The sequence below is a fragment of the Myxocyprinus asiaticus genome, chromosome 12, assembly GCF_019703515.2.
Source record: "Myxocyprinus asiaticus isolate MX2 ecotype Aquarium Trade chromosome 12, UBuf_Myxa_2, whole genome shotgun sequence".
NCBI classification, from domain to species: Eukaryota; Metazoa; Chordata; class Actinopteri; order Cypriniformes; family Catostomidae; genus Myxocyprinus; species Myxocyprinus asiaticus.
In genome coordinates this window covers 11,478,119-11,501,349 of record NC_059355.1, presented here as the reverse complement: position 1 = coordinate 11,501,349, position 23,231 = coordinate 11,478,119, and the positions used below count along the sequence as shown (strand labels likewise).

At 36.3% G+C, this 23,231-nt stretch overlaps 1 protein-coding gene across 2 annotated transcripts in view; it reads left to right on the top strand.

Annotated features, from left to right (window-relative positions):
- Nucleotides 1-22,578, top strand: part of LOC127448675 (glutamate decarboxylase 1-like) — a 25,717-nt gene extending 3,139 nt beyond the window's left edge. Inside the window, exons 3-17 of one of the 2 annotated variants that reach the window (XM_051711395.1) lie at nt 615-677; nt 3,615-3,758; nt 4,933-5,175; nt 6,033-6,123; nt 13,143-13,255; nt 13,366-13,481; nt 13,739-13,818; nt 14,950-15,004; nt 15,312-15,428; nt 15,551-15,615; nt 15,713-15,791; nt 16,953-17,102; nt 17,560-17,667; nt 17,754-17,843; nt 21,666-22,578. In XM_051711395.1, coding sequence (XP_051567355.1) covers nt 615-677; nt 3,615-3,758; nt 4,933-5,175; nt 6,033-6,123; nt 13,143-13,255; nt 13,366-13,481; nt 13,739-13,818; nt 14,950-15,004; nt 15,312-15,428; nt 15,551-15,615; nt 15,713-15,791; nt 16,953-17,102; nt 17,560-17,667; nt 17,754-17,843; nt 21,666-21,839 — 1,688 coding nt within the window. In that variant the 3' untranslated portion in view covers nt 21,840-22,578. The remainder of the gene's footprint in view (nt 1-614; nt 678-3,614; nt 3,759-4,932; nt 5,176-6,032; nt 6,124-13,142; nt 13,256-13,365; nt 13,482-13,738; nt 13,819-14,949; nt 15,005-15,311; nt 15,429-15,550; nt 15,616-15,712; nt 15,792-16,952; nt 17,103-17,559; nt 17,668-17,753; nt 17,844-21,665) is intronic. The other variant, XM_051711396.1, reaches the window with a different exon arrangement.
- Nucleotides 22,579-23,231: the final 653 nt, after the last annotated feature.

The following is a 23,231-nucleotide window of genomic DNA, read 5'->3' as shown; positions in this document are numbered from 1 at the left end:
CACCTGCAATATATTGTTGCCTAAGTGCAAGATTAAAGCGTAATAAAATTGTTTGCAAATGCATATTCTTGTGTGTGCATGCATTTCGTAGCATTTTTTATTTTATTTTGTATTATTATTATTCTAATTTTTAATTGTTTAAATATTTAATCTTTATGGCTATGCATCTGTCTTGCACTTATGCAGGGGGTCATTAACAATTTCCAATTGTATTTTCATTTATAGTGGCTGTATGACGGCTGGCAATTGGGCGCCAGTCAAACGCGCGTTTCACTCAATTAATTTCTGCCGGCGTCCGAGACCTCATTTCATGCCCGCTTATTTTAAACCGCCTCTTTGCCGGATGTGTGCCACCATCTATTATCTGCCTGCCTCTCTGATAGCCTCTATTGATTGCTTGATGAGAATCAAGCCCTTTAGAAGAAAAAAAACTATCAAAGAATGCAACAGTGCCACACACCTGGTAAAGACCCATTTGCGCATTTTCATTATCTTTATGCGTCAATGCATGATGACGCCCTCCACTGCGCGCTTTCTCAGGCACATCCTCACCCATAAACTGCTTATACAAATATACAATATGTTAAACAGCTCTCCCAAACGTCTCGTTTTAGCCTGTGACGCGTGGTATGGGGTTGCTCACGGATGCACGAGGAAACTGGGCATGAAGATATGCGGTAAGTTTTGGCCCTTCTCTACATCTAGTGCCAATCATAACAGTCTCCTACAGGGCGCCACGCAGGGTCACTCAATGTGTCAAGATGGAGGGCACCTTTACCTTGCTCTGTTGACCCAGGGTTGAATGCATTTTTATCTAAATCTTAATAGATATGGTGAAAACAGTGTGTCATTTTGTGTTTCCGTCACAGTAAAGGTCAGTGCATAGCTGTTTACCCTGCAGGCACACTATGTGAACAAGGTCTTAGTCTTTGTTTCCTATTCTATCACCCCTTGTTTTCTCTTATCATCACCATGTATATATACAGACTTTAAAATCAGGATTAGAAATCTCCCGAAATGAGAAGTTTATCTGCCATCTAGCGCATCAGCAGGCGAGGTTTTATATAGACAGCTAGGCATGATTAAAGAAAAATTGCCTATAGAGACTGTGAATCAGTGCCAGGATGGAAACATTTTCGGCACGGTCAGTTAGATACGTTTTCGTAACTGGATTTGTTCTACAGTGAAGCCCTATACATCAGGAGGAAAGGGGCTGCCTGTATTCCCCTCTAGTCCATTAGTTTGCTTGTGGGTGGTTCTCTCTTTCCCTGTCTTTTTACGCCACACTGCTATTTATGGCCTGCTAAAAGATGTGAAGACGATTTTTTTTTTTTTTTTTTTTTTTTTAATGATGATAATGACGACTGGAAGGATGTGGCCATATAGCTCCCGGAGAACTTCGATCCGTATTATAATTCTTAAATTATTATTGTAAAAGTATATGCGTGTGCGCGCGCGTGTGTGTGTGCGCGCCCGTTACCTCTCAATTTTTTATTTATTTATTTATTTATTTTCAGGTGGATTATCAGAGTTTTTTCTGAAAGTATCTGCTTTATCCTCGAAAGTAATTATGCATATTTTAATAACAGGTGTAGTCTAATTTACACAACAGAAATCTGGTATATAGGAATATACAGTATATTAAACACACGTATAATATGTATGTTCATGTTTGGTTTTCACTGATATAAAAATGTCACAAAGAGGTACATATTTGCAACATAATTCAAAATACTAAAAAAAAAAAAAAAAAAAAAAAATTTTTTTTTTGTTTTTTTTTTTTTGTATGTAGCATAGCTTCTGTTTTATGTGGAATTCAAAAATGTACATATGTGCCCAAATAGATTGGTATTTAACATCAGTAAAGCGCCCTCACCTAGATATTCTGCTGTGGCTTATTTACCTCTAATGAAACATCTTATTATGGCTCTGTGGAATACTTGATTCTAATTGGTCAGTCGCATCATTCAGTAATGACTGTACATCCAGGTATTGCCAGTTATCTTTCCTACTTCTTGGCAATCTTTTCTACAAGTGAGATTATAAAAATAATTTCGACTCAGACCAGTATTTGATGTTAACTCATTTATTTATTTGGCAAGTCGTTGTGTAATAAGCTGGATAATGAGCAGTCCAACAATCATTTTCGCAAAATAAACACCAACAGAACTCTTACATAAACCGGAGGTTGAATTCCGCTCTTTCTGGAGACTCCGTGGTCTCTTTCTTCTCACATAATAACAGTTTCAATGCAAATTATTATTTCATGTCCATTTGATTCTTTTTTTGGTTAGGAGCCTTGTAACAAACGGACAGGGTGGTCAAATAATGGCTGGTTGATTGGCCTACATACGTCTAAATATTTATTTATTTATTTATTGTATAGTCTATTCATATTTAGGCCTATTTATTTATGTGTTTGTTTGTTTATTGAGAGAAAATATGAAATTAAGTTGAATTTATCTTAACAGTTTGACAAAACGAAATAAATGCCTAATTGTATATTTATATAAAATTATAGAGGTTATATAAAATAGGCCTTGTAGGTCTATATCAAACGAAAATTACTTCATACAGCTATTTGAGTTTTTTTATTATTTATTTATTTTTATTTCACGTAAAATAAAGGGTGCTCAAACTCATCTAGGTTTACGATCAAAGCCTTTAGTCTTTACCGTGGGATAAAACACAAAAATCCATTTTGATAGCCGCAATAAAATCGTGTTGCCTATTGACGATACGCCCATCTCTAAAGATTTACGACATCGAATAGTCATTAGATCTTATCAGAACCGAGCCTGAATGTAAAAGATGGGCTGCTGGAGGAGGGGAGAAGGGGGTATTAAAGACCATTCTCGGAGCGTCTGTTATTTTGTGATAATATTGTGTGATAGTGCTGCACAGAATTACAAAGACAACCACCACGCAAAGAACACCGGCCCCTCATGACTAAAAAGACGGATGTTCTAAGGAAATACGTTGTTAAACACTGTGCAATATTATTTATAATCGCACAAGCCATTCATAGGTCTACAGTTATCTGCCGCCCATGTTTTTATGATATGCAGTAGGTCTACAGGGGTCTTCATGAATAAAATAGATCAAAATAAGAAAAAATGTAATTCACTTAATTGTGTTTATCGAAGTACAATGATGTTTTTCTCAATTTATTTATTTTATTATTTTTATTTATTTATTGTAACGCCTGGATCTCTTCCAGCAATCATTTGGTCCTCTTTGTCCAAGTTCATGTAACTTGCTCCAATGTAACATCCTCAGTGGATTGGAGCTTCAGTCTATTGAATGTGCCTGTTGGCAGTTAATTACATGAGGCCATTTGCTCACTCCAGCGGAATCTGTGAAGGAGGGGATGGAGAGACCCAAACTCAACCATGTTCCAAAAAAAATAAATAACTACACATCCTCTGATGTCATGGCTGCAGTGCCACATCTGTACCTTAACCAATCCATAGCTGTGTCCCACAAAATCCTCCAGCCCCTGGAATCACCCTTGGGTATATAAATATATCAGTTTGTGTTTTTTATAACGTCCACGTCCAGCATCAAGGTTGAAGATATGTTTTGCGATTCTCCCCTGTGTTGTAATGATGCAGGTTTCCTGCAGAAGAACAACAGTTTGGATGAGAAGAACCGTTTGGTGGGCGCCTTCAAGGAGAGCGCAAAGAACCAAATGTCCTGCGACAACAGTGAAAGCTTCCGACACACAGAGACAGACTTCTCCAACCTGTTTGCTCGAGGTAAGAGCAAATCTTTATCATTTTTAGAACAACTTTTTGCAATGCACGTCAAGATGCTTTTTTGAGTAACACATTAACATAATGCTTATTCAAAATAATCACTTTAGAAAAAGGGTGCACCATTTCCTGTTAGTTTCAGTCACATTTGGCATTTTATAATATCTCAAAATTGTCTATAAACAAATTAATCTCCTTTGTGATTGGATCAGTCAATGTGAGCCTTGAACATTCTTCATAAAAAATCTATTTTTTCCCCTGCAACAAGATTTTATATTTATTTTTTATTTATTTTTTATTTTTTGCATTAAATGCTGTCTTTTCACTTATTGGACAATTGTTGAAAAACTATAAGTATTTTGTCTAAAAAAATAATTGTGATAATTTCAAGGATTCTCATTAGATACAAAAATCTGCAACTTTTTAAAAGTTATTAAATGTTAGGCCAAATTACCCCAAAATCAACTTTTAAACACTGCACACGAGTTTAGTGAGAAAAAAACATAAAAAGTGGGCTTTAGCCAGCACCGTTATAACCTACATGAATTTCAGAATTTCTTAGTATTAAGTATATCCCCCTTTTGCTTTAATGATAGCATGCAGCTGGCATGGACTCCATAAGTTTGTGCAAAACCTGATGATTCATGTTATCCAGCATGATCTGAGAATGTTCCAATGAGCATTTTGCATGCTTCAATGGAAGCAAGGAAATCTGACTTTTTGTACAAACATGATTAATGCTACAAATGTGCTTACATTCGATGAGTGTCTTAATAATAGTGGCATAACCTTATATAAAGTCATACCTTTTCTTAGTGTTACATTTTCAAAATCTAGGCGTTGCCAAAAAGTTTCTTTCCAGGATTAAATGGAAAAAAATCCAAAATGTTCAATGTGGTCTCATTTTTGGAACTTATAGGTTATGTGTGAAAAATGATATGATATAATTTTGTAAGTATAATATAGTATTGTAAGCTTATAGCTCCATTTTACTCTCAATTTGTTTATTTGAAGAGAAAGATTGCTAGATGTAGATGTTGGTTGTCTATTTCTTGGTATTTTGCACTACAACTCTCTGCAAAGACACAAGCCAAACTGTTATGTGCAAAATCTGTGATTCAGTATTAAAGGAAAGCACTTCTCATGTTTGCATGCGCGCTAACTCATTTAATTCCAGATCTGCTGCCAGCAAAAAATGGAGAGGAACCCACAATCCAGTTTCTTCTTGAGGTAGTGGACATCCTCACCAATTATGTGCGCAAGACCTTCGACAGATCCACCAAAGTGCTGGACTTCCATCACCCGCACCAGCTGCTGGAGGGGATGGAGGGCTTCAACCTTGAGCTGTCTGATCAACCAGAGTCTCTGGAGCAGATTCTAGTGGACTGCAGAGACACACTCAAGTATGGAGTCAGAACAGGTACAAGCCAATGTGTTACAATTGATTAGATTTCCAGCTGTGTCCAGCGTCAATTGTTCCTTTATAAATAATGTCATTTATAGCCAATAAGAAAGATTTGAGCTGATTCTGTGTAAAACAGTTTTTGTGAACAAATATGATGATAGTGGAATTTTAGTTTGGATGACAGAATTCACAAAATGTATTCAAATTTAAGACAGTTTTTAACTAAATGTAAAGACAAAAGCATTTGTGCACTTGGACTTTTGACTCCAAACCTTACAGTTTAATATAGTTTTTAAATGTTAAATACATGTAACATCAGCTAATATTGAATTTTTAATTTTAGAATGAATTTAATTTATAGTCTACAACAGAGATTTGAGTTAATTCTTAATGTGAATGCTACAAGGGTTTTTGTTATGAATTTAATTTAATTTAATTTTTATGATATGGGCAATTTTGAAGGTTAGGTTAAATTTGTACAGGTCAGTTATGTAGACAGCTTTTTAAATAAATTGGATATAATCCTTGGATGTGAAAATAAATTGTTCCACTGCATTTGAAAGCATATGATGATTGATTGACACAGAATGTTTATGATTTAATGCTATAGCCAAAAGGCCATTAAGACCCACTTGGTTTGATATTTTGTTATCTAATGCATTAGGCCACATTTAAAAGCAACGCTTAAGTGCCCAGATACTTTTGGGACTACTGTAAACCTACCGATAATTCAGTTTGCTTTATGAATATAATTAGACAATCAAACTGCAACATGCTGAAATTCTTTTGCTCCAATTTGTCTGTTTTATGTTATGGAAGGGTGTTGGTTTTTGCACTTTTGTACATATAGTCCCTGTAAAATCTCTTCTCAGGTCATCCCAGATTTTTTAACCAGCTTTCTTCTGGTCTGGACATCATTGGTCTTGTTGGAGAATGGCTCACCTCCACTGCCAACACTAACATGTGAGTTTTTTACACGTATGCTTTTATCCAAAGCAATTACATGCCATACATTCAGGATACACATTTTTCACAGTTTGAGTGTTCCCTGGGATTTGAACCCATGACCTTGCTCTCCTCTGCTCACACTGGTCTTTGTGCATTCATTTGGGGAAAAAATCCTGTGTTATGTATGTACAGTAAGTATTTCTGTTGCACTTATGTAAAGTGTTTGTTTGAACAGTATGGTCGGAGGCGCTGTCTTTGCCAACCCTGTATCGAGTGATGACCCTGAATGCTGTAACCACACCGGTGCCCTCAGGGCGTGTGAGATTGCATATTGATCAGCTCACAGAGTTACACATTTCTCCACTGCGCTGCATGATATAAATGGCTAATTGAACTGGGCTGCATTTCCCAAAAGCATCGCAAGCTTAAAATGATCGTAGAGACCACTGGCACCAATGGTTTCTACGATCTACTTAGGCTTATGATGTTTTTGGAAAACGCAGCCCTGAGCAGTTCTCTTGGACATCTCTTTCTGATGAGTTACTGATGTATAAAGGCAATTTGAAATGAAATGAAAAGAAATGAAAGTATAGATTGCACTGGCACACATTTTGTTGAATATTTGTTTCCAGTCATAAAGTAAATGCACAGATGTAGGGTAGACAATTTTTCCCTAGGGAACATTTTTCAGGGTATATGTTTATTTTAATTTCTGCATAGGCACATACCTTAAAATCTTGTCAGAACACAAGCTATTAAACATTTCCTCTGTAATTGCCCTGGAAAAAAAACATAGTTCATTTAAAACATGTTGACTTTTTATGACAAGAGCAGGGCATGTAGTCACACTATGGGGTAAGTTGTCACACCGGGAACTTGCATTGGGAATTAAATAGTCAAGAATTTTCAGCAAAATGTAAACTGTAAAACAGTTATTAAGCTTAAAGCAATTCATAAAACAGAAAAAAAAACAAAAAAAAAACACAAATATCACGAACCATTATTTTGGCCAACAGAAACTGATAACATATACAACACATGGGACAACCTGCTGCAAAATAAATGTGACAACTTGACCTTAACATGACAATTACTAGAAATACCCATCTTTTACCTGGTTAAAATCTGCTTTCAATATATAGTTGACCCTAGATTTAATGTATGCCAGTGTGGTTTTATTTTGTTCACTTGTTTGCCCAAGATATTTAGCAAAATTACAATACTGGAATTTTAGTTCGGAGGATACAATTCACCAAAAATATTACAGTTTTAAACTAGATGTTTGAAACCAACATATAAAAACACTGCTAGAAAAAAACAAGCATTTGTGCAGTTGGGCTTTTGACTCAAAACCTTATAGTTACTGAGATATACTGTAAGTTCCCCATGTGACAACTAGCCCCAGTCTCCCATACATACAGTACAACAGATAAGATAAAGCTAATGAGTTTTTCCATTAAGCATCCTATGCTGCTTTTAAATTTTGTTTTGACTGAGCCAGTGTTGCACTGAGGAGTCTTACAACATTAAAGCACAGAATGGACTTGTACCAAATCTATTTAACAGCACATTGATTGCATCTGACTGTGGGATGGTAGGAAGTCTGTGCCAGCTGGGACCAGCCAGTCGGAGCGTATGTCCCTGCGGGCTGAGCAGTCTGGCCATCGCATTTTTACTCCCGGAGGCCATTTTGATCTCCAAGGACCGAGCACTTCATTAAAGCTGTCTTTCTTAATATAAATACAGCACTTTTTATTATAGAAGTCACTTAGGATGAAAAAAGGCTTGTTAAACAGCCATAAATAAGAACAATGGCTTTTGGCAATGAATAGGAAATTACTTTAAATAATATCCTCTTAAAACTAATTCTTGCCACTTGCAGAGAGGATGAGAAAGACAGAACCAAAGTTCTATTAATCTATGCTATATTTGCACACTTTAAAATGTATGCAGTATTACATAGTTATTTTAACCTTCTTCAGAAGTGTAAACTCAAATATTAATTGGCTCTGTTCCAAAACTTAGCGAGCTATGTAAGGTATCATAGCCGTGATTCCAATGCGAAAACTGTTCCAAAAGGTAGGCAGCTTTATTATGCTACATTTGAAGATAAATTCCCATGCCAAAATGATAAGATGGCATCGCATGAAACCTTGGCAGAGAAGGCAATCACAAAATGCATTGCGTAAAATGTATCCAAGATGGCAGATGAAGCGAGAGAAATGTTTCTTATACTCAGAAATAGTTCAATATAATTAAAAATAACTATTTTATCTTTAATATTTGCATGTACTTTATAATAGCTTAGCAACATGCTAACGACAAACTCTATAGACCATTTCAAGGACTGTTCCTTGGTGACGTCAAGTGACGTCATTGTTCCATGAATATTTCCTGCTTGTCAAAACAGAGACTATTTAGCAGAGATGGGCGACTTCTATTAATAAGAATGGGAGAAACTGGAACACCCATCGGCAGCCAACGTTCACCGAATGTAGAAAGAAAATCCCGCCTCACATGTAAAGTAGCCGATTACCTTTTAGATACAGAAATCACCTGTCAATCAACTCGAGGACACGCATGTGCATTAGCTATACAAGATGGTAAAATTGTGTTTTTTAGCGTAACCTGAGGTAAAGAAACACAATTTATTATACCAGCTGTGACGGAACAACACACCCCTCCCGTGGATCATCGTCGCCCCGGCTCGTGTGATTCCAGAGAAGAGCCTCATTACTGCTGCCATTAAACACAGAGTGCGCCTCTCCTCGGGAGACCGGTCTCTACCTGTTGACGTCTTCGCAGGCCCAGGGACAGAGCGGGGAGGGTCCGGTGTGAGTTAGATGTGTCACCAGACCTGCACCCCGGAACCTCGGCGCGAGTTATATGCGACAGAGGGGATTGGAGCGTGCGTGGATTTAGCTATATTTATGCTTCTCAGCCACACTGGAACAGTGTTTTCGTCCTCTGAAAACAGAGACTTTCAAAAACGGTCTCTAGTGCCGCATACTTGGATTTACAATTAATTAAAACGTATTTGAAAAACACATTTATGTGGACATGGCCTAGGTTTTGGAACAGAGAGATTGATTAGTACTTCGCTTTCTCTTTGAAGCTCTATTAACAGAAGCCTTTACAGCATGTAATCTCATGCTGAACATTTCTTCATCTCCCACACATTATGCTGTCTTCTTGCTCTGGGGATAAAGCTGTTCCATCCGCCTCCCACTGCACACTGCCCCCATTTTAAAGGATTCCACCAGCAATTTTTTTAAATGTTTCATTTCTTCTCTGCCACGAATGTCTCTGATGGTTTCTCCACCACGTGGGTGGCTGTGGCTCAGGTGGTAGAGCGGGTTGGCCACTAATTGCAGGGTTGGTGGTTTGATTCCTGGCCCACATGACTCCACATGCTGAAGTGTCCTTGGGCAAGACACTGAAACCCAAGTTGCTCCCAATGGCAGGCTAGCTCTGCCATCACTGGTGTGTGCGTGTGTGTGTGAGAATGGGTGAATGTGTCACAGTGTAAAGTGCTTTGGAACCACTAAGGTTAAAAAAGCACTATATAAGTGCAGACCATTTACCTATCAACTTAATGCATACACACTATAGAAAGGGCTTTGTGAAAAGATAAAGGGGAGTGGCCTGGCATCTGTGATTCAGTGAATGTTGCTTATTCTGTCATTATTCACTGACTAATTCACACCCATTATTTCTCATCAGCAATGACCAGGGTTGGGGAGTAACAAAATACATGTAATAGGAATATGTATTTAAAATACAAAATATAAATAACTGTATTCCACTATTGTTACAGTTTAAATCATTGGTATTTAGAATACAGTTACATTCAAAAAGTATTTTGATAACTGAAGAGATTACTTTGCATTTTATTGTCATTTGTTTCATTTAATATTTAGTCCTTTCAGATGGAAAAATGTATACATATAAATGATGCGATCCAAAGTGCATTTGAACAGCGGTGAAACACTTTCTTATGATGTGTTACATTCATACGAGCAGACAGAGAAGTAAGTTTGAAATAAGTTTGAAGCAGAACAAATAGAAATAAAACTTGTGTAAATTGTCAGCTTTATGCTAAGCTAAAATGCTATTTCTAGCCATTTTACATGCACGTTACAGGCATGATCATATTTTTTTTATCAAGAAAATTCACGTTGTATCATAATTTCTTTTTTCTAGTAAGACCTTTGATATTAGGGCAAAATCCTTGATAATAATTTTTGTATTGTTTTCCTGTGAAAATATCTAAAAATCCTTAAAACAAGATCAGTTTGATTTATCTTGTTTTAGAAACAACACTGCATAAGATATTTAGGTTTTTCAGAGAATGTATTTTTAACATGTGTATATATATATATTTTATTTTATTTTTATTTTTTATTTTTTTATTTATTATTATTTTTTTGTACATTACTGTGTGGTAGTTAGGTTGTTCTAGGTGTTGTTACGTGGTTGCTAGGGTGTCTTGTGGTTGCTTGGGGGTCCTGGGTGGTTGCTAGGGTATTAATAGGTGGATGCTAGAGTGTCCTGGGTGGTTGCTGGGGTATTAATAAGTGGTTGCTAGAGTGTCCTGGGTGGTTGCTAGGGCATGGCTATATGGTTGCTCGGGTGTCCTGGGTCATTGCTAGGGTGCCTTGTATGGTTGATAGGGCATTTATTTATTTTATTTTTGCCTGTTTCTTCATCCACATGTTGAAAGTTGTACATTCGAAGATTTAAAATATGTGATTTTTTTGGTTTGTTTTTTTGTGCATTACTTTGTGGTAGTTAGGTTGTTCTAGGTGTTGTTACGTGGTTGCTAGGGTGTCCTGTGGTTGCTTGGGGGTCCTGGGTGGTTGCTAGGGCATTAATAGGTGGTTGCTAGAGTATCCTGGGTGGTTGCTAGCGTATTAATAGGTGGTTGCTAAGAGTGTCCTGGGTGGTTGCAAGGGCATTGCTAGGTGGTTGCTCGGGTGTCCTGGGTAATTGCTAGGGTGCTTTGTATGGTTGATAGGGCATTTATTTATTTTATTTTTTTCCTGTTTCTTCATCCACATGGTGAAAAAAAAAAACAAAAAAAACAAACAAAAAAAAAATATATATATATATATATATATATATATATATATATATATATATATATATATATATATATATATATATATATATAGTATAAACTTCTGACAAATTCTCAATTTCAGGTATCATTCATGTCTGTAGCACTATAATGCCAAAGTTTAATACTTGGGTTGGGATTGTCCAAATCTTGAGCATGTGATTATGATTGTATGATCTGTTCTGCACATGCATATCGCACTAAATCAAATTTCATAACATTACAGTGCATATAAAATAGTCTCAACATGCAGTAAGCAGCCAGAATACATTATCCAGGCTGGTATTAAATTTCCTGTTGATTTCTCCTTTATATGTGAACAGACAAAGAGGTTAAAAAACTCACAACTTGTCAAATCTAACATGTGTATAGGCCCACGTAGAAACATTATTCTGTATATGACAGTATGAAAGTTAGAATCGTGACTTAGCTGCACGTTATTGATGATTCTCCATTATTTTACCGTCTCAAATCTTTGTTCCTCTTTGTGCTGGAACTGAACAATGAGTCTGCCCGAGGCTGTTCCTTGTCCTAGTTGTATTTCATCACATACTCATCCACTTTGGTCCATCCTTTTGCTGAATGAGACGGATTTGTGCCAAAGCATATTCTTATCTCTTCTGCGCAGCTGTCCGCTCATTTGTGCGCTGTCTGTCTCGAGTCAGGCTGTACCCCTCCATTTAGCCGGACAGATATTCATCAGAGTACTGACTCCCTTCATTAAAACACCCTGAAATGAGCACTTATCTGGCCCATCACACCCCTCTTTTAATTAGTGAAATTCAAAGCAGCCGCAGCATTTCTCTCTGATGAAAGAGGACGTTATGTTAAGAACCATAATGCTCTGTGGAAGTGTTGTTGCCTGACTTCAAGTGGTTAAACATAAGGTGTAATCTCATGGAACCTGTCAAGAACATGTCCAGGTCACATCTAACCCCAAATATTTTGTGAATAAATTTTTTTTTTATTTTTTTTTTGTTTTTTGCATTGTGACATTATTTTCATGACAATTAAGATATATTGTTATATAAAAAAACATCTCATTCTCATTACTGTAATGCAAATATATATATACATATATATATATATATATACACTATACTACTATATATAACTAGTTTTTTATTTTTCATTTGATTACATTATGGTATTTTCTTTCTTTTTTTTTTTTTTTTTGTATGCTGATCATTAAAAATAAACTGTAAACAGTAAAAATGACTGTAAAAAGCTTATAAGAAAAAACATCAGGATTCAGTATGGTAATGAGAATTGTTGGGGGGGGGGTTTGTGCTAAATTGTAATGACAAAAAATCTCAATGGTCCTAAAAATAGACTGTATTTTCTTTTTTATTTTAGGCTGAAATGTGTACTGGACTTGTGATATTTAATCCTGAATCAATAAGAAAAAAACTGACATTATATTTTACATTAAAAAAATCAAGCCTATATATAGAATCATTCACATTTTTTGCATTTTAAAATGATTTTCAGGACACTTTAAGCACATTTTAAACGCCAGTTCTCTGACATTTTATTTTTCCTATTCTCATAGTTTTCCATGATGATTCTCATTACCGTAACAGTCAAATTTGACTGTATTACAGTAAAAGAGAGAGAGAGAATATCATAATTACCTTTTTTCACGTTGCTGTAATGAGAATTGGGGGTAAAATGTACATAACTGTAATAAAAATAATAATCCCAATCTAAAAAAATAGGGTACGTTTTGTAAGTGCAAAATACAATTTCAGATTTGTTTTTATTTTTATTTTGTAGTAAAATTGGACGAGGACATTTTCTTGACAGGTTTTGTGAGAATCAACCTGCCACACATTTGTAGATCGTTTTACATTTGATACTCACTGACTTATCATGGTCTTCTGGTGGGTGTATATCTGTTTTTCTCCTCTAACAGGTTCACATATGAGATTGCCCCTGTGTTTGTTCTAATGGAGCAGCTGACCCTCAAGAAGATGAGAGAGATCATTGGCTGGCCTAACGGAGATGGCGATGGACTTTTCTCACCAGGTAAAAAGATTCAGGGGGGTTAACACCTCTTAACATAATATTGATTTGACAAACTCTGCTGTCTGTGGTCCTGGACATGAACTGATTGTAATTTTCTACCCTCTCTACAGGTGGCGCTATATCAAACATGTACAGCGTGATGGTTGCTCGGTACAAGTACTTCCCAGAAGTCAAAACTAAAGGCATGTCTGCTGCACCACGACTGGTGCTTTTCACATCTGAACATGTAAGTAGATACTGACACTGTTTGTGTTAACTAATAGACTTCCCCATAAACAGCAGAACAAATGCAACTGTACAATCCAGGATTTGTCTCCCTATAGGGGACATATATATTATTTTTGTAGAATTAGTAGTCAATATACAGTAGCAAAATTCTATTATAGTTTATTCTATTATTATTAATATTATCTTGTATTATTCATTTTGTTCTATAGTATTTGTCCATTTAGTTGATTTGGCAAATCTGCTACATTTTTGTAGAGTCATTATTCAATCAAAAAGGCAGGAGCTGTTCTGGGCTTCGGTAAAGAAAACGTCATCCTACTGAAGACAGATGAGAGGTATCATCAAAGTACACTTCTGTGTCACTTATACCTGTATATAGGTAATAAGAACATAAAGTTTAGGACAAATAACACAATATATTTAGAATAACACTAAAGTTAACATGAAATCAAAATGTACCCTATTTACTTTGTCATTGTGCATGATTTATCTGCACGTTATTACAAAAAAAAGTTTGATCTCATAATGTTTCATCAAGATGTAATAATTTGCCTTAAAAATGAGTTTCCTTTTCGGCTGGTTGTCAAATAAAATACAAAATTCAGCCTCAGTGCAGAACACTTGTGCTCACATACACACTCACACAAACAAACACTCAAATTCATCTGGATACAACCAGGAATTAATTAGTGGATCTCTGAAGCCATCTACTGGTTACTTTTGTCATGACATGATTTTCAAGTCATGTAATTGTTCTTATTTTCCCCAATCCATGACATTCTTATATTTTATTCATATTTCAGTTTATAGAAGTGTAGGTATTTTACTGTTGTGAAATTAACATAAATTTGCTTATTTGCCTATGCAAATTAATAGTGTAATTGAGAATTAAAAAAATATATAAATAGCATAAAATCCCCCCAAAAATTCACAACTTTAGTGTTTTTTACTTTAATGAAGTTAGTGTTATTAAAAAAAAAATTCATAAAAAAAAAAAACAAAAAAAACAATTGTTTTTCATCAAACAATAAAAAAGAAACAAACAGTGCACAAGGGTTAAAATCCTTTTTATTGCCTTAAAATGATTTCAAACTGGTTTGTTAAAGCCATTTCATGTTGACTTTAACAGCAGTTGCTGCTTTTACAGAGATATAATGGCTAATGTAACATAAATTTGTTTTAAAGGTTAGTTTACCCAAAAATAAAAAGGCTGTCACAATGAAACACAAACAATTTATTGAAGAATGTACTGGCCGCTCTTTCATGTAATCAAAGTGAATGGGGTCTTGGGCTGTTGAGCTCCAAAATCACAAATAAAGCACTGTAAAAGTTTCAAAATATTAGTCCATATAACTTGTGCTCTACATTCCAAGTATCCTGATGTCATACCATAGCTTTGTGTGGCGCACATCCCGAAATGTAATTCATTATTCACTTTTTATAACTTATTGGCTGTCTTGTTTCAGGGGGCGTGTTATACCGGCTGACCTAGAGGCCAAGATCATTGATGCCAAACAGAAGGTTAGTAAATGCACTACTACACCCACTATAGGCTGCACTATCCTGTAATTATAGTCCCATCTGTACTTAGAGCTGAGACAAGTGAGTGAGAGTATTTAACCCCAGTGCCTGAAGATTTCACTGAATCAATACTGGAGCAGGTATTCCCCAGCTGATGGATGAATTCACCTTTAAGAACTAATTTCAAGTCTTTCCGTAAATAAAGTGTGTGTGGCGTGCTGCTGATCCTGATCTTTCTCATAAGGACAATGTCTCTCTTGAGTGCATGTGGCTTGTTGTTGAATGAGACTTTAAATGTTTGTTTTAGGGTTATGTGCCACTGTTTGTGAATGCAACAGCTGGAACCACGGTTTACGGAGCATTTGATCCCATCAACGACATTGCTGACATCTGCGAGAAGTACAACCTTTGGCTACATGTTGATGTGAGTTTAATTCAATTTAAACCTCTAACTGAACTGTCTATTATGTTTAATAAGTATTTTAGTGAATGAGTGAATGAATGACTAAATGAATCAATCAATCAACGATGTCTGTGTGTCTTTAGGGTGCATGGGGTGGAGGACTGTTAATGTCTAGGAAACACCGTCACAAGTTAAGTGGCATTGAGAGGTATGTGAAAACCACACTTGATGGTGCGCTTAAATAACGGTATATTACATTAAAAGTGCAGTGTAACCTCCTGAAACCTGTTGTCTGTTTGTTTCAGGGCAAACTCTGTCACGTGGAACCCTCATAAGATGATGGGTGTACCATTACAATGTTCAGCCATTTTGGTGAGAGATAAGGTAATAATTTGGGCTAGAAACACTCGAAGATTTAAACAGTCTGTTTTAAATGCATACTAAGTGCACCCACAGCAGAATTGGAAAGCATTTTCTCAATCTGGGATGCAGCTTTCGTGAGTAAGGGCACATAGGTTTTTTTCAGTCCGCTATAAAGCTGTAGTGTTAACAAAGTAGCAGGTTAGTGGCATCAAATCTTTTTATTCATCGATATTTTGTTTGAGATATTTAGTAGCAAGTAAACTAGTTATTCAGCTTTGTTAGCTTTGTTTTCTGATTATGTCTGTGAAATTATGTCTGTGAAATCAGTACTTATTACTTTTGGAAAGACAGAAATTCTGATCACAAAGTCAGCAATTATTTTCCTAAATTTTTTCAGCATGTTATATATAAGACTGTTACATCATTATTTAAATATATTTTTTCCACCGCATTCTGTTATTGTTGCATTAACTAGATCAGATAAACCTGCCTCTAAATGGTACGTAAAACCAAAACAAACCATGGCTGGTCACTCATTATGTCATTCTGTGAATTTGGCAACAATAGCTTGAAAGTTCTGCTGCTGAAATTGGCCTGTGCTTACTGAAATTCAAATCACTGCCCCCATTGGCCAAAGCTGGAAGTGTTGAACGCTCCAGTTTCTGGGTGAAATGTCCACAGGGTGGCGCCAAAAGCTAGTTGTATTTTTAAGTTGTAAATGGTGTAATACAGTCAACAGGAATGCATATTTTATTAACTCTACCCTCTAACCCAAACCCCAACCCTAAACTTAACCATTCAGTGGAGTAAAAATAAAATTTTAGAGTGAAATGCAACCTCCCAATCGCGCTCGCCATTGTTGATGAATACGCCCTGGTTTCCATGGGATCAGAACCCGTGTCCTAGAGGTTGTTCACGCAACACGCTATCAGTAACCCTAGAGGGAAATGTGTTCACGCTTGAATTGATATGAAATTGTCTGATGGGGGATGTCAGTAATTCAAATGAATGGGGTTGATTTCACATTACATTACATTTTGGAAGCAACAGGTTGATTTCCAGTGTGATCATGTTGATCTTCCTGGCTAAGTGGACAGTTGTTGGCTAGAATAAGCTGCAGTAGTGAAAATTCTGGCTATGTGAGACTACACACAAAGTGATAAATCTCTGCATCTGTTACAGGGTATTCTGCAGGGCTGCAACTCCATGTGCGCTGGATACCTCTTCCAACCAGACAAACAATACGATGTGACTTATGACACAGGAGACAAGGCCATCCAGTGTGGCAGACATGTAGACATCTTCAAATTCTGGCTCATGTGGAAAGCCAAGGTGGGTCACAATGGCTTCCAATCTCAATTCCCACAATGTTACAGATGTTGGGTTATGTAGCTAGTATTGCTATCTAGTAATGCTGCTGTGTGCCTTATAAAACGTAGTGTTTTAGTCCTGGATGCTGATTGGTCAACAATTTTTACAACACTCTCGAAAAGTTTTAACATTTTTCTACTAACAAATTCCTATTTTTGTCATGAAAATTCCCACCAGTGTCATTTCCAGCACATCTGAAATTCTGTTTTGTGTTTAATAGAATTCTGTGCTGAAAATGACACTGATGGAAATTATAATTTCTACGTTTTTGAAATAAAAATGGTTTTTATTATATTCATGCTATTTAACTATATTCACAATATAGCATGAACTCTTGTAGCTTAATTTTGATACTTGTTGATTTGCCCATATTTTGGTAACCATAACAGATTTATTCTGATGTTGTCGATTCATGCAGGGAACAATCGGGTTTGAACAACATATTGACAGATGTTTGGAGCTGTCGGAATATCTCTACAACAAAATCAAGAACCGTGAGGGGTATCAAATGGTGTTTGAGGGCCAGGTTTGTATCTGACACACACACTGCTCACTCAGTATTGATTGTAATTTTCTGATTTTCTCATTGGTTGTCCTTCACTTTTTCTCTAGCCCCAGCACACAAACGTTTGCTTCTGGTATATTCCACCGAGCTTGCGAGGCATGCCAGATGGTGATGAACGAAGGGAAAAGCTACACAGGGTACATTATCTCATCTCTATATGTCTATGTGCCCACTGCCGCAGAAAAGCACACATTTATGATTGCACACACTCAATGAAGTCATAGTAAACATTGGGTTTCAAAGGTCTGAGGCCACTAGTGGAAATACTTTTATTTTGCATATTTATGATTTTCTAAAGTTTGTGTAAAACCTAATCCATGTTATACATCTTGTGTGCTTCAATGCAAGGAAATTTGACTTTTAGAACAAAGAAGTTAACATACTCAGTGTCACAAATTTGCTTGTTTGATTAGTGACACAGACATAGTGGAAAATCTTAAACATTGCTTTTCTTTTCTTTTCTTTGTACTTTTCAAAATCCTAAAACTGTTTTTCAGGCTTAAATAGAAAAAGAAAAATCCTAAATTTTCAATGTGGTCTATGACTTTTGAACTGCACTGTAAATGCATGATTAGAAAAATACTAAACCTATTTCTGACTGCCCATAGTATGCATATGTCAATGTGATTTAAAGGGATAGTTCACTAAAAAATTTTAATTCTCTCATTATTCACTCACCCTCATGCCATCCCAGATGTGTTTGACATTCTTTCTTCTGCTGAACACAAATTAATATTTTTAAAAGAATATTTCAGCTCTGTAGGACCTCACAATGCAAGTGAATGGGTGATTTTGAAGCTCCAAAATGCACATAAACACAGCACAAAAATAAACCACAAGATTCCAGTGGTTAAATCCATATCTTCTGAAGCGAGATGATAGGTGTGGGTGAGAAACAGTTAGATATTTAAGTCCTTCTTCTTTTGTTTTTGGTGATTTGCATTCTTCGTGCATATCGCCCCCTACTGGGTAGGAAGGAGAATTTATGGTAAAAACTGACTTAAATGTTGATCTGTTTCTTATCCACACCTATCATATCGCTTCAGAAGATATCGATTTAACCACTGGAGTAGAGTAAAAGTACCTGTCCTAAAAACTACTCAAGTAAGAGTAAAAGAGTAGCTCATTTAAAAGTAATCATGAGTAGTGAGTATTGAGTACTGAGTTGCGAAATCTATGCACCTTTATAATAAAAACTCTATGCTGCAATTTAATAATTGACATTCCCTTTTATGGCTGTTTGCCAGAAAGAATAGAAAATATAGGTATTTTATGGGTGTTTGTGACTGACAACTTTTAAAATACATCACTTATCTATGATACTGTAAACACTACATGAATCTGATGGAAAAAATAAAAAGGTGACATGATTACAGAAATGAAAAGATTAAAGTTATTTTCAATACAATGATCCCTATTTTATATCATAATGTATGAAACAATTACATTAAAATCAGTTTATGTGTAATGTTTAAATTTCCCTTAATGTCGATAGAGAGTTACTGTTGCACATAAAACATGTTCAAAACAATGCAAAATATATTAAAAAAAAACCACTAAAAAAGCAGGGTCACTTTGTGCGTCATGTCCCGCACAAAAACGGGGTAGAGCATTTGTTTGGTACAGGGGCCACATCGGCCTTCAAACTAATAATTCACACAAAAATGAAAATTATCTCATCATTTAGTCACCCTTATGTCATCCCAGATGTGTATGACTTTCTTTCTTCAGCAGAACACAAATTAAGATTTTAAGAAGAATATCTCCGCTCTTTTGGTCCATAGTGAATGGCAGTGGCAAGTGAATGGGTGCCAAAATTTTTAAGCTCCAAAAATCACACAAGTCAGCATAAAAGTAGCCTAATCCATGTGCCTCCAGTGGTTATATCCATGTCTTCAGAAGAGATATGATAGGTTGGGTGAGAAACAGATCAATATTTAAGTAAATTTTTACTATAAATTCTCCTCCCTACTTAGTCAGTCTCCACTTTAACTTTCTTCTTCTTTTGTTTTTGGTTATTCACATTCTTCATGCATATTGCCATCTACTGGGCAGGGAGAAGAATATCTAGCAAAAATTGACTTAAATATTGATCTTTTTCTCACCCACACCTATCATATCTCTTCTGAAGACATGGATTTAAAAACTGGAGTCATATGGATTACTTTTGTGCTGCTTTTATGTGCTTTTTGGTGCGTCAAAATTTTGGCATCCATTCACTTGTATTGTATGGACCTACAGAGCTGAAATATTCTTCTAAAAATCTTAATTTGTGTTCTGCTGAAGAAAGAAAGTCATAGACATCTGGGATGGAATGAGGGTAAATAAGAGAATTGTCATTTTTGAGTGAACTATTTCTTTAAATAGCACATGGGGGGGCCACATTGTCCTCCTTCTGAGATACAATGTTCCACATTGATTTATTTCTTGTATCTTTTAAGCCCAGCAATAGTTGTGTTCTCATTCTAATGCATGATGTACAATTTTCTGAAGTTTGTGACTGGTGGAATGTTCTGCCTGAAGTATTGCTCTACAAAGATTGATACTTTTCTGTCAGGCATTAGAAAAAACATGATAAAAGCTAAGCATAACAATAAATTATTTTATCATCTCTACTTTCTTGGTAATTTATTATACAAATTAACTCACTCTCTACATCAGGGGTCAGTATTATTAAAAAAGCTAACAATATTATTAAAAAATATTATTATTAAAAATGTCACTGTTTTATTCTAATACATTAATACCTTTAAAGCTACTCAAGTTATTCAGCCAAAAGTAGTGAGAGGTTTTCTTGTTTCCTTGTCATTGTTGTTTGATTAATAGCCTTTTATTACATAGCCTATTAGACAGTGCTCAAATGCACACTACAAGTCCAACATTTTGATGCAAATACGCTTTTTGCCCCACTGTTTATGTTCACTTTAGACCAAACCGACTGCGTTTACATTAATCCCACATCAAGACGGGCATTGGCGGAATTATGAAATGTATTTGACCATTTAGGCGCGTACCAGCATTAGCGCACGAACATTAGCCGCCTGTCAATCAAACAACACGCAGCTACAGACGTCAGGAAATAAAAAATCAATCTTTTATATTTTATCTAGATCAACCAACCAGTGGTTGTCTTGCTATCGCGATTGATGTAATGAACACCCCTGGTCTAGATGTGGAACATAGGCTAAGTATAGAAAATTTCTCAAAAGTTTATCATCGATATCAAGGACATCTCTCTCTCTCTCTTTTTTTTTTTTTCAGATAAACATCAAGATTGTTTTATCGCCCAGCCCTATTGATAACATTGCCTTAATCTGTCACATCAACCCAATAATCTCAGTGACAGATAGCTAAATTACAGGCTACATTATAGACACAGAATCTAGTAAGCAGAAATATGAAATTTACCTCGATATGTTTCTTAAAATTAGAGGCAGGATTAATGCTGATATCTGGCTTGAGCAAGTTAAACTCACAAAACACGATCATGCAATTGGCCTTTTTTTACTGTGAAAAGCCCTGTCAGGTGCGGCCGTGATGTTCAGGTATTGAACTGTGTTTGAGGCCTCCTCCACATCCATAAAAGTTGGCGCTGATCTGCAGCTGCTATTCAAGTTTTTTACGTGTGATTTGATTTGACGGGAGTCACGAGACTCTCCCCAGCCAATCATGTTGATAGATAAAAATAAATTCAGGACAGGGAAGTAGCCAACACAGAGGGTGGGATAATAGCACATTAAAAGTACAGTTACAGCATTTAAAATGTACTCAAGTAAAAGTAAACGTATACAATTTTTAAATTACTTAAAAAAGTACAATTCCTGGGAAAAACTACTTAATTACAGTAACGTGAGTATTTGTAATCCGTTACTTTACACCCCTGGTAAATGTCTACAATTACAAACAAGAGTAACATGAGCATACAAACTGGAGTCATAATTACTTTACCTCCCCTTTAGGTGGCGCCCAAGATTAAAGCAATGATGATGGAGTGCGGTACAACCATGGTAGGATACCAGCCTCAGGGAGACAAAGTCAACTTCTTCCGAATGGTCGTCTCCAATCGTGCCACCACCATGTCTGACATCGATTTTCTCATCGATGAGATCGAGAGGCTGGGTCAAGACTTGTAAGAGCACCACTCTGCTGGGTGGAGGCTGGAATTGCAGCACCATGTCTGCATGTTTAATGGCTATGTTTTGACATTGTGTTGTGGTCCAGTGTGCTCTGCTCTCCTTCTCTATATCATTAGATTTTAAGTTTACAGATAACGTAGCCTCTATAGCCACACAGTCACCTTACAATGTAGTTTTACTCTATTGGGAATCATACTCTGATATCTGTAACAGTCGGTGCTTCGATTTGTAAATACAATATAAATACAAGCAAGGCACAGCACCCTTTTAATTAAACTCAAACCCCTTTCTGTGTAGTGGTGGGGTCTGTGTGATTGTTAACCAGTGGTTGTAATACGATCTGTACTTCAGTGTTGTGTTCCTAGCCTTAATTAACCTTGTAGTAGGTCATGTAAAGTGTTTTAAACGGCACCTTTGTGAGGTGACACATAAGTATTACATTTTCATCTTGAAATGTTCAACTGACAGAAATATATAAACAAAGAAAGTTATTTATATTGTGACCTGAGCAGTGTACAAAGTTTCCCATTTGTAACATCTCTTCATTTGTATTCTAAGAAATATTATATAATCAAATAAGTTTAGGTTTATGTTTAGAGTCTAGTATAGTGTATTTGTGAGCCAAAGACAGAACTAGTGCCATACATCTTACAATATACTCTTTGAGATAAGCAAGCAAGCATAGACACCAATCAGCCACAACATTAAAACCACCTGCCTAATATTGTGTAGGTCCCCCTCGTGCTGCCAAAACAGCACCAACCCGCATCTCAGAATAGCATTCTATTCTTCTCACCACAATTCTCACCTCTCTCCAAGGCGTTTCCATCCGCAGAACTGCCCCTCACTGGATGTTTTTTGATTTTGGCACCATTCTGAGTAAATTCTAGAGACTGTTGTTCATGAAAATCCCAGGAGATCAGCAGTTACAGAAATACTCAAACCAGCCCATCTGGCACCAACAATCATCCATGTAATCAGCCAACTGTGTGGCAGCCGTGCATAAAATCAGGCAGATACGGGTTAGGAGCTTCAGTTAATGTTCACATCAACCATCAGAATGGGGAAAAATGTGATCTCAGTGATTAGGACTGTGGCATGATTGTTGATGCCAGATGGGCTGGTTTGAGTATTTCTGTAACTGCTGATCTCCTGGGATTTTCACTCACAACAGTCTCTAGAATTTACTCAGAATGGTGCCAAAAACAAAAAACATCCAGTGAGCGGCAGTTCTATGGACAGAAATGCCTTGTTGATGAGAAAGGTCAAAAGAGAATGGCCAGACTGGTTCGAACTGACAAAGTCTATGGTAACTCAGATAACCGCTCTGTACAATTGTGGTGACAAAAATAGAATGCTATTCTGAGATGCGGGTTGGCGCTGTTTTGG